Raw genomic sequence first — 15,646 nt, 5'->3', positions numbered from 1 at the left:
ACTACCTGGGAATCCGTATTATTGTCATCTGGGGATCTGTCACATTTCTTTTCCTCTGGACTCTTTAGAGACCATAGGTAGAACATATAGTCAACAGCTGGTATTTTATTTTTTTTTTTTTTTTTTTTTTTTTAAAGATTTTATTTATTTATTTGACAGAGAGAAATCACAAGTAGGCAGAGAGGCAGGCAGAGAGAGAGAGAGAGGAGGAAGCAGGCTCCCTGCTGAGCAGTGAGCCCGATGCGGGACTCGATCCCAGGACCCTGAGATCATGACCCGAGCCGAAGGCAGCGGCTTAACCACTGAGCCACCCAGGCGCCCCAACAGCTGGTATTTTAAAACCACATTTTCTTCTACTTGTATTTATTTGGCTCTTTTGTTTGACTCACAGATAGAAGACTTTCTCAAAATTCTACATGAAGTTGATAAAACTCTTGCTGATGACCTGGAGAAAAGCTTCCCAAGTTTGAAGGCTCAGACTTAAACACTGATTTGGAGTTTCCTCTGCCCAATAAATGAACTTAACTTTTGGCACTGACAGTTGAAATTGACATGTAGGAGATGTTAGGTGAAGCCTGTTGGACTCTCATTGTCTGGTATTACACCCATATCCTTCTCTCTGCCCCAGTCTTCTCTCACTTAATTCGGCATTAGAATCTGGAGTTTTCCTCTGCTGTCAAATACACCACCCCATATGCATTTTTTGGTGGGGCGGTGGTGGGGGGAGGTATGGTTTTGTGTTAGTTGTCTTCTTTAGGTAAAAAAAAAAACAAATACAAGCTTATCATTGAGGTTCTTTTTAGGTTGAGGACTTGGTAAGGATTTTCTTCATACCTTTTAATTTGATTTTTATGTGAGAATTTTCTGTTTGTCTCCCCTGCAAGTACATTCAGCTGCACAAATAGAAAACCCTACTCTAAGAGCTTAATCTGATAGCTTTTATGTATCTGATGCAATAAGAAATCCAGTGGTGAGCAGTCTAGACCAAATTTGTTGACTCAGGGATCCTGATTCCTTTTACCTCCCCATGTAGTCTGTGTGTAGACCTTTGTGTTCATATTTATTGGTTAAGGGGACTTTAACATCTTTGGATCTTCCATCCACATTCAGGCAGGAAAAAGGAGAAAGAGGTAAAGGGACTTTGTCCTTCGAAGTCCTTACCTTCATATTTGTAAAGGACATTCCTCCCTGCCCGGAACTGTGTTGATGGCCATCCCTAACTGCAGCTATTTGAAATAAAGTCCCCCCCCCCCCCCCCCAGGGTCTTTAAGAGAGAAAGGCATGAAGAGTTCTGAAAGGCTTTTTGATAGTCAGTCTGTGATTTTTGCTACAGTATACAAGCATATCTTAGCCTTTTGCGATTCTAAATTGTGTTGATTGTGTGCTAGATTGTCATTAACAACTAACTCAGAAGCAGGTTTTAGTTTATACAGTTCATTTTTTTTTAATGTTGTAACTATGAAGATAGAAATGTAACATTTTGATGAAAGTGTATTAGCAAAAATCTCTATTTTCAGCATAATTCCAGTGGTTAGATTTCAGAAAATGTTTTGCTTGAGTGAGTTCGGAGTTATTTAAATTAAGATGGAGGGAGTTTAAGAACTTCGGACTGTATGCAAACTGGGCTTCATGTGATTTCCCTCACATAACATTTTTATCCTTGTATAGTGCTTCAAAATAAGATCTGTGCAGAAAGACAGCCAGGGAAGCTATTCCCTATTCTTAGGGAAGCAGTTTGCATTATTTAGTTACTGAAAGTAGAGTTTTTAAGAAAATATGAATTATGAATAACAAAGCTAGCTTTTTACCAGTCTTCAGGTAGTTTTCTGGATTGTTTACGCAGCTGTGACTATTAATCTAGTTTTATTTATGAGATGAGGTGAGCTTTGGATCCTCTTACTGTGCTAGCTTCCCAGCCTCCTCCTTTGCATAAAAAGCACAGCCATCTTTTTAAACCCCTCTTCTGGTATATAGCCCCTTCTCAGTTTATTGCAGAATCTTTCTAGCTTTGGTCTTATCTCACATTTTGTCTTTTTTCTTTAAGTGACTTTTGCTGATAAAACATTAGGACATACCATTACTGAGAAGAGATACACAATTTCCAGTTTGGAGGTAGTTTTATTGTTGAAAATATTCCTGCTGAAAAGAAATGAATATAAAGTTAAAATCTTACTGTTAACTGTGATTAGTAGGTTTACGCTATAGGTTTTCATGTCTTCTGTGCTGACCTTATCCTAGGCTGAATGTGACTGTATTTAACGTGAGATCTCAAGGGCACTGGTGAAGTCACTTCCTGTGTATGTGAACTAATGTGAGTTTGCTCCTTGGTGCCTTACAGATAGAGGCTACACCAGGTGGAGCTATCAAACAAAGTAATCTTTCTTTGCAACAGAACATTAGGAATAACTTCCAAAGCTGTGATCCTTGAGGAGTGGTAAGGGAGCTCTTTTTATTTAGGATTTGAGATGAATATTCAGAGGCAGACCTTTATCATTGCAAGCAGAGGCGGGTAGAAGGTCACACATACATACTTAGAAAATATGTCTAACATGCATTGTGTGTTGTGTTAGGAAGCTTGTCTTCCTTCTGGAGCAGAGATATTAACATGATGAGGCAGAGGTAACTCTCGGACACTTTATGGCCCATCTGCACGAGTGTTGGCTTAGTGGTTGAGCCCAAACTGGTCAAGGCTGGCTGGAGCTCAATTCTCCTGTTGTTAGTTTCTGAAAGATAAAATTACCAGTTCCTGTAGGGTGAGCTCAGAGGATCTGCCAATGATACCTGCTAGCTAGTACTAAGAATTCCATTTTATCTTGAAGTTTAAGGTGAAAGGTACAAAAAACCCTGTAAGAGTAATATTCCCAAGTTGTTAGTCATGTTTACTTGAGTGCATATGAATTTCGCCTTTTGTTTTAGAAATAGCACATTTTAAAAGGGAAGCAGAAAGCTCCTAGCTGTCTGAGGGAAAGAGTGCCACTCCAAGTGGGTAAGTCACCAAGGGAGAAAAAGAATATATTTGGGAAGGTTCGGAATGTCCAGGTTATTTTCTGTTTCCCATTTCTTCCTTGGACCTGCCCTGTCACTTGTTACTAATTGCTCTTGTAACATGATAAGGTATTGTATATTTTCGTATTTTGATATGTTTGCAAACTTCCTAAATCTATAAATTATAATAGTTTTTTAGAGAAATAAAAGATGAGCAATGCTGAATCTTTTTAATACTATACAGTCTGATGAATTCACCCCCCAAATTTAGGACTTGCATTAATTACAGGTGATATTTTGAAATGGTGCTTTCTCCAGGAGCTTAAATATGAAATTTGGAATTACATGTACAAATGAAATGAAAACTTTTACTATACTTTGTTGCAGAGAAGGGGAAATGTACAAAATGAACTTGGGTTATTATGTTAAATATGTTGTTCTATTTCTAATTAAATTAGAGTTTGATTTTTGAAGTATCTAAACCACTTAAGACCAAACACTTAGGACATATTTTCCTTTTGCCCCTCCCCACCAGTCTCATAGAGGGACAGATAGAAAAAGTTGTGCAACCTGTAGCAGATTTGATCATTGTTCTCAAGTCTTCACCTCTGTGTACTCATTCTCATTCCGTGGCTTCTCAGTGGGTAGAGTATACTTCTGTGTTCCTTGACTTTGAATTTGGCCAAGTCACTTTGCTTTGGCCAATAGAATTTTTTTCTTCATTTGTAAATATGTATTTAATATATTTATGCTAAATATCAAGAAAAGGACTTCCTTAGGATATATATATATATATATATATATATATATAAAATATGTATATTATATATATAATGGAAAGATACAGATATACATACCCATGATATATATTAGGGGAAAAACCCTACCCTAAACATAATTCAATCAAAAGCAGTCAGTTTTAATTTTTCATTCTTTACTCATTTTGGTTAATGAAGGTTTTACTTTAATATAATGAGTATGCAAACGTGCGTCAGTCTCTGGGTCTGATGTTTTGATACAATACTCTGTTAAGGGTCTGCAGCTATGCTGTTACCAAGTACAGTATCTTCTGGACACACATGGCTACTGAACACTTGAAATATGACTAGTCCAAATTGAGATAAATATAAAATACATATTGGACTTTAGGAAAAGTAATAAGAAAAAAGTAATACAATATTTTTCATCAATGTTTTATATGGATTACATATTAAAAGATAATATTTTGGATATATCCAGTTATAAATACATTATTAAATTGCATCTTTTCTTTCTAGCTTTTTAAATGACTACTAGAAAATTTAAATTGTAGTGATTTAAACTTTTTTTTTTTTTTTTAAGATTTTATTTACTTATTTGACAGACAGAGATCACAAGTAGGCAGAGAGCCAGGCAGAGGGGGGGGAAGCATGCTCCCCACTGAGCAGAGAGCCCGATACAGGGCTCAATCCCAGGACCCTGGGATCATGACCTGAGCCGAAGGCAGAGGCTTTAATCCATTGAGCCATCCAGGAGCCCCTACCTTTATTTTTTATTTTATTTTTTTAAGTTACTTTTCCTGAATTATTTATTTACTTGTTTGCTGACAGATTTTTTTTTATTAACACGAGTAATATGTGAACACCATTTTTCAAAATCCTAACAATACAGGAAGGACCAAAGTCCTTTTTCTCTACACTCTCTACACTCTCTAAAATTCCTAGCCCCGCTTTTTTTTTTCTTTTTAAAGATTTTTTATTATTCATTTGACAGAGAGAGATCACAAGTAGGCAAGGAGGCAGGCAAAGAGAGAGAGAGGAGGAAGCAGGCTCCCTGCTGAGCAGAGAGCCCGATGCGAGACTCGATCCCAGGACCCTGGGATCATGACCTGAGCCGAAGGCAGCAGCTTAACCCACTGAGCCACCCAGGCGCCCCCTTAGCCCCGCTTTTATGTATTTACGTAATGGCCAATAGAAGGTTAATGGAACTGATGCAAGCTGAGTACTTAATATACTATTCTTTTTTAAGGCTTAATAATATTCCTTTGTGTGTAGATACCTCCTTTTCTTCATCTGTTTCTTCCATCTGTAGGTTTGACCCCTCTCTTGGCTTAGTGAATAATGCTTCCGTGAGCTTGGGAGTGCAGATAAGCTCTTTGAGATCGTGATTTCAGTTCCTTTGGATATACACTCAGAAGTAAGTTTGCTGGGTCAATGGTAGTTTTTTTTTTAAAGATTTATTTATTTTAGAGAGAGAGAGTGCACAGTAGGTGGAGGGACAGGGGGTGGAGGGAAGAGAATCCTGACACAGGGCTCAGTCTCACAATCCTGAGATCACGATCTCAGCCAAAACCCGAGTTGGACGCTTAACTGACTCTGCCACCCAGGCACCCCTATTTTTTATATTTTTGAGGAAACTCCATAATATTTCCATAGTGGCTGTACCAGTTTCTGTTCATAGTAACTGTACACAAGTGTTCCTTTTTCTACACATCTTCATTAATACTTGTTATCTTTGTATTAATGATAGCCATCCTGTGTCTGGTATGAAGTGATCTCTCATTTTGGTTTTGATTTGCATTTCCCAGGTGAATAGTGATGTTGAGTATCTTTTCATATACCTCTTGGCCATTTGTAATCTCTGATGAAATGTCTCTTCATTTCCTTGCCTAAATTTTTTTATTCAAGTTACTTGGGTTTTTTGCTATTGAGTTGAAGGAGTTGTTCCCTGTATATTTGATGATTAGCTCATTATAAGGTACATGGTTCGGAAATATTTTCTTACATTCCATAGGTTGCCTTTTCATTTTGTTGATTGTTTCCTTCGTTATGCAGAAGCTTTTAGTTTGCTGTAGTCCTACTTAACTAGGTTTGCTTCCGTTGCCTGTTCTGTTGGTGTCTTTCCAAGAAGTGACTATTAAGACCAATGTGAAGAGGCTTTCCCGTTTTCTTTGTGAAGTTTTACCATTTCAGTCTTACATTTACAGTTTTATCCATTTTGAGTTCATTTTTATGTATGGTGTAAGATAAAGGTCCAGTTTCCCTCCTTTTTGTGGATATCCAGTTTTCCTTAACACCATTTATTGAAGAGACTCTCCTTTCCCCATGGTGTATTCTTGGCACCACTGTTGACATCAGTTGTCTGTGTATGTGTGGGTATATCTCTGGGCTCTCTGTTCCGTTCCATTGGTCCATATGTCTGTTTTAAAACAATCCCATTTTTAATAGCGTCAAAAAAAATAAAACATTTAGGAATAACCTTAATCGGGAATCAAGGAGATGAAATACTTACACACTGAAAACTATGAAACACACACAAAAATCAGGCAGACACAAATAAGTAGAAAGACATCCCATGATCATGAAGTGGAAGAAAGAACATTGTTAAAATGTTCATGCTACCCAAAGTAATCTATAGACTCAATGCAATGCCTATTAAAATCCTAGTGAGCATTTTTTTTTTTCTCACAGAAATAGGAAAAAAAAAGTCCTAAAATTCAGGTGGAACCGTAAAAGACTCCAAATAGCCAAAGCAATTAGCTTAAGGAGCAAAGCTGGAAGCACCACTCTTCATGATTTCAAAATATATTATAGAGCTTTTTAGGGTTTCATGAATGAGATCTGAAAAGCTTCAAGAATCTGAAAATTCTACAACTGCATTTATTTTTCATGAGCAGTAAAATTAGGTGAAGATGTACCAGACTTGATACCTCATTGCAAATATAACTTGTACTGGAACATCAAGAGCTCTTTAGCTACAGCCTACTATGTGCCTTTTGCTGCCTCTAAATATCTTTCCTTGTGAAATGGTTTAAATTTACCTTGGAAACACCAGCTTCCTGTGTTCTACTGCTAAGGCTACAGCATATATTTGTAAAAACTTTTCTGCTCACTAGGACACCTTGTTAATTACATATTGGGCTTATATCAATATTGGACTTGTTGACTGCAGGCTATTTAGGAGTTGAAACCTTACTCAGACCATCTGCCAGACCCTGCCCATTGGAAATGCTCTTCCCTATTACTGTAATGAAATCACTAAAATCATTTCCTGTCCCTGGTCCTTGTTCAGATCTTCTATCTATTGTCAATAAGAGAATATTAAAATAGTCAGGAAAGTCTACATATCCTTTTCATCTTGGTCTACAGTATAGCACATGGCTTTGTGTTGTAGTGCTGGAAATAATAAATAATGACGTCAAGCCTATTGTAATAAAAAAAAAAAAAAGGCTGCTTATTAAATTCTTTCCCCAGCTGGTTTTTCTTTGACATCATGGAATCTGTTTATAATTACTTTTATGGGTTTTCCCTCTTACTGTTCAGGGTTTATGTGATTACATAAGAAATTGAAACATTTTGGGAACAGACCCTTCGTAGAACTGAGTTTCCTGCTCAGTTAGTCAGATTACGACAATGGGACAGTGGGAAGACTTTTTATTCTCCTGGAGGAGTTCTGACTTCCTGAAGTATGAACTTGCTTCCAGGAAGGAGTGTACCTTGAAATCATGTTGGGTGGGTAGATGAAGCTGTATTATAGTCTACAAGTCAAGAAAATTCATGTACATGGCTTTAGCATAAGTCACCGAGTCGGTAGTTTTGTTTTGAGTGCTGTCTGTTGACCCCATACCATTTGAGGAATTTGGCAGCTCTGTAAATTCACTCTTCCTTTGGGACTGTACTTGGAAGGCTGTGGCATTTGTAAATCCATGAATGTGCTTTCTTCAAAGTGTGATTGGCATTGGACTTGTCTTTCCTGTGCCCAGGAGCAAGCATTCATTTGGCCAATCAGCAAATACTCCTGGAGGAAACAAATCCTTTAACTCCCCCATCTCGGAGAAGTCTGTACTGTCTTACCATTGGGCGAAAAAAAATCTGCTGATGTTGTGGACCCTGGAACAAAGTCCCCAAAATGCCCTATTTTTTTTTTTTTAATGTTTGTTTGAGGTTTGGACGAACCAGATAATGTCCTGTTTGTCATAATCAGTTCTAGAAATAATTTCAGTTTTTGTGATTGTAGTAGCCAATATTGAAAGCGATTTGAAGACTTCTTGCTCCAGATGTACTGTTTGCTTGTTGTCCACAGCAAGTGATATCTGAATGGTTTTCAGAGATCCAGATTTCATATTTTCAGATGAACCTTGAGTAATCTGAAAATCTTAGATTTTTTTTTATTCTATTTGGACTTTTTTTTTTCCCCTATTTTTTTTTTTTTAATTTGGGCATGTTTTAATGTGGGTTTGCTCTCTCTTTAGAGCACATGGATGAAGACACAATTTTTCACAACAATTCATGAAGCACTCAAGGATTATTTTATGTTCTAGGAAGTTGTACCCTGAACTCTTGTGGCCCCAAAGGAAACCAGGGGGATCGTGCTGCAGAAGCCCTTTGGAGGAACGTGCCAATTACTCCGTAACCATGAGTTGGCTCTCCTTTGATGGAGAGATTAATAGTTTCCATAATCATATCATCCTGGTTGCTCTGTGCCCAGAGTTTACTTAGACTTGAAAGAAAAGGAAATTAATTGGAAAAGAAAAAAAAAAAATATGTTCCTCTCTTGCCTCGCTTCCAAAGCCTCTCATCTGGAGAAGGGATGAGAAGGAGATTCAAGGGTGTGTTGTCAGTGGAAGCCAAGAAGTTTATTCTCTTTTGCAGTTCTTGATGTAAAGATCCAGAAGAAAGTAGCTGGATAGTGGGGAGGATATAGGCATGGGAATTGGGGCACAGCTCTGCACATATAATTCCAAACAGAAGAGAAACATTTGGTAGCGAACCCAGTATATACCCATGAAGCCATGAGTACCTGCTGCTGGAAGTAAATGCAGAAGAAGCAAAAAAGGGAATTTGTAGCTCATGTGATTGCCATCAGACAAATTAGATTGCTCTACTTCCACTATAGAGAAGGTGCTGTGAGCTTATTTGTCACATCCTTGGAGTTTGGGAAATATTTTCTTTAGTTAGAATCTATTCTTTTCTGGTGCTGAAATTGGAGCTCAATTCTTTTTTTATTTATTTATTTATTTATTTTTTTTTTAAAGATTTTATTTATTTGTTTGACAGAGCTCACAAGTAGGCCGAGAGGCAGGCAGAGAGAGAGAGAGGCAGAAGCAGGCTCTCCACTGAGCAGAGAGCCCGACGCGGGGCTCGATCCCAGGACCCTGAGATCATGACCTGAGCCGAAGGCAGAGGCCCTAACCCACTGAGCCACCCAGGCGCCCCTCAATTCTTTTTTTAGCCCTGACTGTCACTCTGACCAGTTCTCTTGCCCTTTGTGCCAGTGCTGATAATTGTAATGTTGCTGTTGAGCCTCAGAGGATTTCAGTGGACAGAGGATTTGGTTCTTCTTGGGAGCATTGGGATATTAATAAAATGTTCTATATCAGAGATGAACTTCCAACAGGTGATCAATAAGTGTTTTGTTGAAGTTTATTGAACCAGTAAGAGAAACTGAATTGTAGAACACTTCTCATTTATTCATTCATGCCACAATATATTGTGATTTTTTTGGAGTTGACACGTGTTAAGCACTGTTTGGTTTGTGGGAGTAAGAAGGTGACAATTCAAAATAGGAAGAAAACAGAGAGCTAGTTAATAGGTGTTCATTCTATCAGTTCCTGAAAGTCAAGGACCATGTCACTTCCCTTGAAGTGATGTACTTTTGTTACCAGACAGAGAACCAGTTCCAAATTCAGATTCAACTGCTCACCACTTGAAAATCATTACTCAAGAGACAGGTGATGGTGGGAAAGGAATGGTTGCTTAATTCAGGAAGCTTGCAACTTGGGAAGGTGGTAGACGAAGGTCTCAAAGACCATATTCCCCATCCAGGGAAGTCATGGGAAAAGGGAGGGAGGGGGTTCTGTGTGCCAGAGAAGCAGGTGCCCAGGTGGTTAGTCATTTGTCAACCTGACCCTGAGTAGACTTGCTGGCATTAGCAACAGCTGTTTTTGGATGTAGTCAGGCTTTATCTTCTGGGAAAGTTTGGTCCTTGATGCTGAAGGCCAGGGGTCTGTACATCTCAAGGAAAGTAGGTTAGTTCTGCTACAGATCAAGAGATTGATGTTAGCAAGCAAGGAGTGCACAAGCTTGAAGCAAGTTAACCCTTAAGACCAATTGGGGTGCTGTTACACTTTCACTCCTGCAAGTTACCTGCCAGTAGGAGATTTGGGTTTGTTTGTTTTTTTACTCTTAACGTGATTATAAAAGATAGATTGGCCCTTTCTTCGGTGGTTATCTCCCTGCAGTTTATATGTAGGCCCAACAACAAGCACCCTTCCACCACTGGCCACCTTCAATGACAAGGACAGAAGATGAATGTTTGCCACACCTCTCTTTGGGACCTTACAAAGATACCACGTCTCAGGCTACTCTCATTCCATTCCAGGGATTGACCATATCCCACCTTCAGAGGGAGGCTCTGAGTTTTAGCTTTCCCAAGTTCTCTGAATTCTCCATACAGGTATCTGCTGAATTGAGAGCTAGCCATCATGCCAACAGGCCTGCTGTACCACAGCATGATGATGCCACTGCAGAGGCTGGAGGCAGGGGGTTTGAGGGAAGGTTGGTCCAGGAGGCTGGAAGAATGATGTGTATATAAGAGACGCCAGGCTTTGGTGCTACTGGGAGATGAGATGAAGCTCCATCACCTAGGGAGAATTCTAGAAACTGACCCAAGCCAGAAGAGCCCTCCTGAATCTGCATTAGCTGTAGAACATAGGTGCAAGCAATGGTGAAGCAGCCAGCACTCTGGAGGCTGAGAGTTCACAGTTGGAAAGAACACAATCCTTTTCACATCTACCATGAAGTCTGATGGTTACACCGCTATGGACACCATCTTAGGAGGAAGCTCTTTAAGACCGTAAACTTTTTTTTGGTTTTTGGTTTTTGGGGTTTTTTGTTTTGTTTTGTTTTGTTTTGTTTTGTTTTGAGATTGACCATTCTTGAAGAATTCTTAAAGATTGAATTCTGACAATATTGATAATATCAATTTCATTTGTTGAACCAGAGTAAATTAAAATAGATTGGATCTAAAATGAATTGATCTTTGGCTTATTAATTTTCCTATTACTAACAGATGTGGGCTCCAGAGAAATAGCAGATTTGATATAAGCAAAATGAAGCTGTACCTTTTCACATGTGAGTAACACTATGAGTTAAATTTTGAGACCCTATAACGGGAAAGAGTCCGAGGGGATGGACTTACCAAAGTTTTAATAGATAAGAGAATCTTTACAGACGTCTTTCGGTATTTCTACAGTCAGATATATTCTGTATTCCTCTACGTAGGTTTATTTCCAAGAAAACAAAGGGGCAGGTGATGATAGATGATAAATATATTTTTTAAAGATTTTATTTATTTGTCAGAGAGAGAGCACAAGCAGGCAGAATGGCAGGCAGAGGCAGAGAGAGAAGCAGACTCCCTGCTGAGCTAGGAGCCCGATGCGGGACTTGATTTCATTACATTTTAGGAGGCTGGAGGTTTGCTGACTAACTTTGTATCCAGAATCCATAGGGACCACCTAATATATATGTTATGAGTAAACCGAGAGTGTTCCTTTAAAGGCTGGCACATCTAAAGGAAAAGAAATTGGAGAATTCCAAATCTGGTTTACAACCAACCTCCAATGTAAAACAGCCTAACTAGTTCGTTCGGATATTAAGCAAGCATTAGCTGATTCCCAGATACATGTCAGTGCCAAGGACTGGGAATACAGTGCTTGGAATATGGCAGTTGTTCCATAAGTGTTAATTGCCTAAATAAATGAAAGCTGTGCTCCCTATCCAGAGATAGAATTACCTAAAGCTAATAAAGCTTAACCTTTAAGCAGTGGTCCCCAAAGTTTGATGCACATAATAATCACCTAAAGGTATTTTAAAAATGCTGATACCTGGCTCTCCCCACCACACATGCCCCCTCTCCCTACATTCTTATTTACTTGGTATGGGGTGCAAACTGAGTATCAGGATTTTTAAAGCTCCCCACATGGTCTAATGTATAACAAAGTTTGAGAGGTACTATGTTAAGGGCCTCGAACTTGCTCAAGCCCTTTCCAAAATGCCTGGGAGGTGCCTAACAATTTCAGCTGTGAAATTTTTAGTCATTTTCTTGAACGGTCTCCCAAATTGAATAAGCTTCAGGTGCTACAAAACCTGGATCCGACCTTCTGTATCCTTGAGGCGTTCTTTGTCCAGTCAGCAGGTTACTCAGCCAGCACGAGCCTTTCAGAGGTATAATGTGGCGGAAAGACGCAGATTACCAGTCCTCTTATGGCTGTCACCACATGAAAATGAAACTTATAAGCAACACCTGCCGCTTTTCGTGGGCTCATCCTTCTTGTTTTTCTGGTCCATGACTGTGACATTGGATTTTTGCAGTGCTTTCAGAAGGAGCTCCACTTTGGCGTAGAATTGGTTGCTACCAATGTCAGGGCTCCATGGGTTTTGGGGTTTTGCATTATGATTGGATTTTCATGGTTAGCAGAAAGTTTCTAGCATTTCTAGCACCAGTCCTTTGCAAGAGACACACGCTCATACGCTGATCCTTTTCTGTGTCCCTGGAGTTCTGTACCTCACCATTCTCCCTGTCTTTCCTGGGGGAGTTGCCTGGTGACACTTACGAAGCTGATTTAAAGCTCTACAAAATTTATTCAGTGATTTTATTACAGAGACCAACAATAACCATTTCTGCTGTACATGTGGGCCAGTTGACAAATAAAATGGCCACATGTGGAATTTCCGCTTCTTTGCCTTTGGCCACGTGAGCATCTGGGACTGTGTGTCCCTGCCTCAATGGGATGAGCATGCACACAGCCTGGAGAGGAAAGAATGGAGCAGCTCACTGTGCAGGAGCGTTTTGAAGCGCCTCTGAACTTGCTAAGTTGCTGTGTGAGCGGATTGGCTGGTATCATCTACTAAGTACAAAAGCTACTCCTGGCTTCTTTGAGGCTTTGTTATTCCTGGTCGTGTTTTGTTGTGAGTCCTCTTGGTCCCTCAGGTGTATCAAATGCCTACTTAGCAGGTCATATCCAGGTTATTTACACATCTTATTATCTATGGCTTGTTACCTTTCAAGGAAAAGTTACATAATACATAAGCCAGAGTCCTCAGTGATGACTCAAGGCAGATTAAGGGCATGGCTGCTTCTCTTTGTAAGAAAAGACAGAGGCTTTTAAAAATTTATTTCTGTCACAATGGAGCCTGTAAAGTCTTCTGATATCTGGCACCTAAGAAAAGGTGGCTCCAACTAACCTCTTCCAGTGTGGGGTTCTGGGGTATTAATGCCATGCAGGTAGGATTTCCTCAAAGACGAGGGGATGATCTCTCCTTTGTGTCTATTTGGAACTCCTGGAGTGGCATTCCATTTTTTTTCTCTGTATGATGTTTTTTTTTTCTTCACTCTTCTAGATGGTCACATTTAGATTCTTTCAGAATATTCCTGAACATTGTAAAAGCTTGGCCACACTTCGATGAACTCAGTTAGAAATACAAAGGAGAAAGAGGTTAATCAAGTTTGCTCACTTTCCCTGTTGTAGACTTAGTGATACCCTTTCATAAAAGCGTCAGAGATCATTAATTAGACAAATGGTACCGGCTTTGCTTTCTGCAGCCCCAACAAATGCTGTTTGGCTGGTAAGAGAAATGACTAGTTGCACTGAATGAGGGGGGTGATAATGCCTCTTTGAATGGTACAAAGCAAACATTAAGATAGCAGATATTGGGGAAACCAAGTGCGCCTGAGCAACAGGGCCCATTTCTCCATGCACAGTTATTTTCAAATGCTGTAAGATAGTCTCCTTCCTCCTCGAAAATCTGAACAACCGGCATGTCCTAGTGATTTGGAATGTTCTATATTTCCATAGTTAATGGGATTTTTCTCACAGTTTGCTTTATTAACATGATTAGGAATGCTGTCTTGCACAACTCCAGGGGGCAGTATTCACACTGTCTCTTATGAAGGTCATGCCTTCTGGACTTAGAATGCCGTGGCTCTTCCGGATGGTATTGGGCACTTCATAATTAGCTCGTAATAATAGACAAGGAAGCTTCCTATGACTTAGAACCCAAAGTTAAAGAGCGCTAAAAACCTGAAGAAACAAAAAAAATCCTTTGGGTTCCATAGTCCATTATTTGAAATTTTTTGGTACTTTGAGGAGAAAATTACCTGGGATAAGTGAGTTCTGGGACCCTGGTCCCCCTCTGTCACTCTCTCTGACTTTAGGTAAGCTATAATACATAGCAAATAGAAGGCTTTGTCATGACCAGTACTAATTGGGCTATTTTGTTCAATGTGTTTGACCATAAGCCAACATTTCTTGGAGTAATAATGGTGAAGCAAAGTTGTTCAAATAAAAAATAGGGTTTCTAGTTGTAATTTTTAAAAGAGTAATTGACAACTGAAGTAGATTTGCATAACGCTGCGTGTAACCAGACGTGTGCACAGCTCTTCCCGGAAAGCCATCCGGGTGTTGTTAGAGATGAGTGCTCACTGAAGGTATCATGTTGTGAAGATTACGTGCTTTTTGGAGGAAGATTTGGTAGATTTGGATTTTGAGGACTCAAGAGATTATGTCCTGGCCTGATCTCTCTCTCTCATCCCTTTGTCTCATCAAACTACTTTCCATTTGAACATGAGTAGAATCCCATATGGCCTGTAACATCTGAGGTCTTGTACAAACACCTCTGATTCATACTCGGATACATGGGTCTTTGACCTTTCTGATAAAGGATTACAGAGAGCATTTTGTTTTATCATCACATTTTCATTTCTCTCACGTAATCTTGCTTATTTTTATATTCATTCATTTGTTCTCAACAAACATATGTTGAACATCTTCTCTGTCACAGGTGCTGTGTTGGATTCAGGGCTGTAGGGATGAAAAGCACAGTCCTTGCTCTGGAGGAGTTTTTGGTAAAGGAGAGAAACAAGGAAACAAATAATTATAATCCATAGACCAGAGTAAGCTCAGAGAGCATTCCCCGCTGTGATTGTGGCTTCTGGCTTCTGGCTGCAGTTTGTTTCCAAGATCCCCTTTAATTAAATGGCAAAATGTAAACTAAACATATACTCATTCATGGGCATTCAAACCAACTCTCATCTTAGAAGTGGTAGCATGATGAGTAAGACAGCACAGCGCTGTTGGAACAGCTAGTTTCGGGTTCTTTTTCTGTCCTTTACAAGCTGTGTAAGTCTGGGCAAGTCACTGAACTGTTCTGTCTCCCATTACTTTAAAGACCAAAATAAGCAATATAAATAAAAGCACTTTGTGCAATGGAAAACACTATATTTAAGACTATTTTAGGGAAAAAAAAGGCACTTTGCCACATGCACACACACACACTGAAGAATAATAAGACTAACTTTTTTTTTAAGATCTTATTTATTTGACAGAGAGAGAGATCACAAGTAGGCAGAGAGGCAGGCAGAGAGAGGGAGGGGGAAACAGGCTCCCCGTTGAGCAGAGAGCCCGATGCGGGGCTCGATCCCAAGACCCTGGGATCATAACCTGAGCCGAAGGCAGAGTCACTCAGGCGCCCCAATAAGCACAACTTTTACTTTGGGCCCCATTTTTTTTTTTTAACCTGAAAAAACATTCTTTTTTCCTCTGAAAGGATTTTTTAAAAATCATAAATATAAACTGGATTGTGATTATCAAAACAATTCTTCCTTCTACCAATCTTCAGTCACA

At 39.4% G+C, this 15,646-nt stretch overlaps 1 protein-coding gene across 1 annotated transcript in view; it reads left to right on the top strand.

Annotated features, from left to right (window-relative positions):
* The window catches only part of SAAL1 (serum amyloid A like 1), a 29,422-nt gene extending 26,212 nt beyond the window's left edge, over positions 1-3,210 (top strand). The window contains exon 12 of the mRNA XM_059137701.1: positions 392-3,210. Within this exon, the coding sequence (XP_058993684.1) occupies positions 392-484 (93 nt within the window). The 3' untranslated portion in view covers positions 485-3,210. The remainder of the gene's footprint in view (positions 1-391) is intronic.
* The last annotated feature ends 12,436 nt before the right edge of the window (positions 3,211-15,646 follow it).

This window comes from Mustela lutreola, chromosome 1 (genome assembly GCF_030435805.1).
Source record: "Mustela lutreola isolate mMusLut2 chromosome 1, mMusLut2.pri, whole genome shotgun sequence".
NCBI lineage: Eukaryota > Metazoa > Chordata > Mammalia > Carnivora > Mustelidae > Mustela > Mustela lutreola.
The sequence above is the reverse complement of the archived record's forward strand: the minus strand, read 5'-3'. Positions and strand labels throughout refer to the sequence as shown.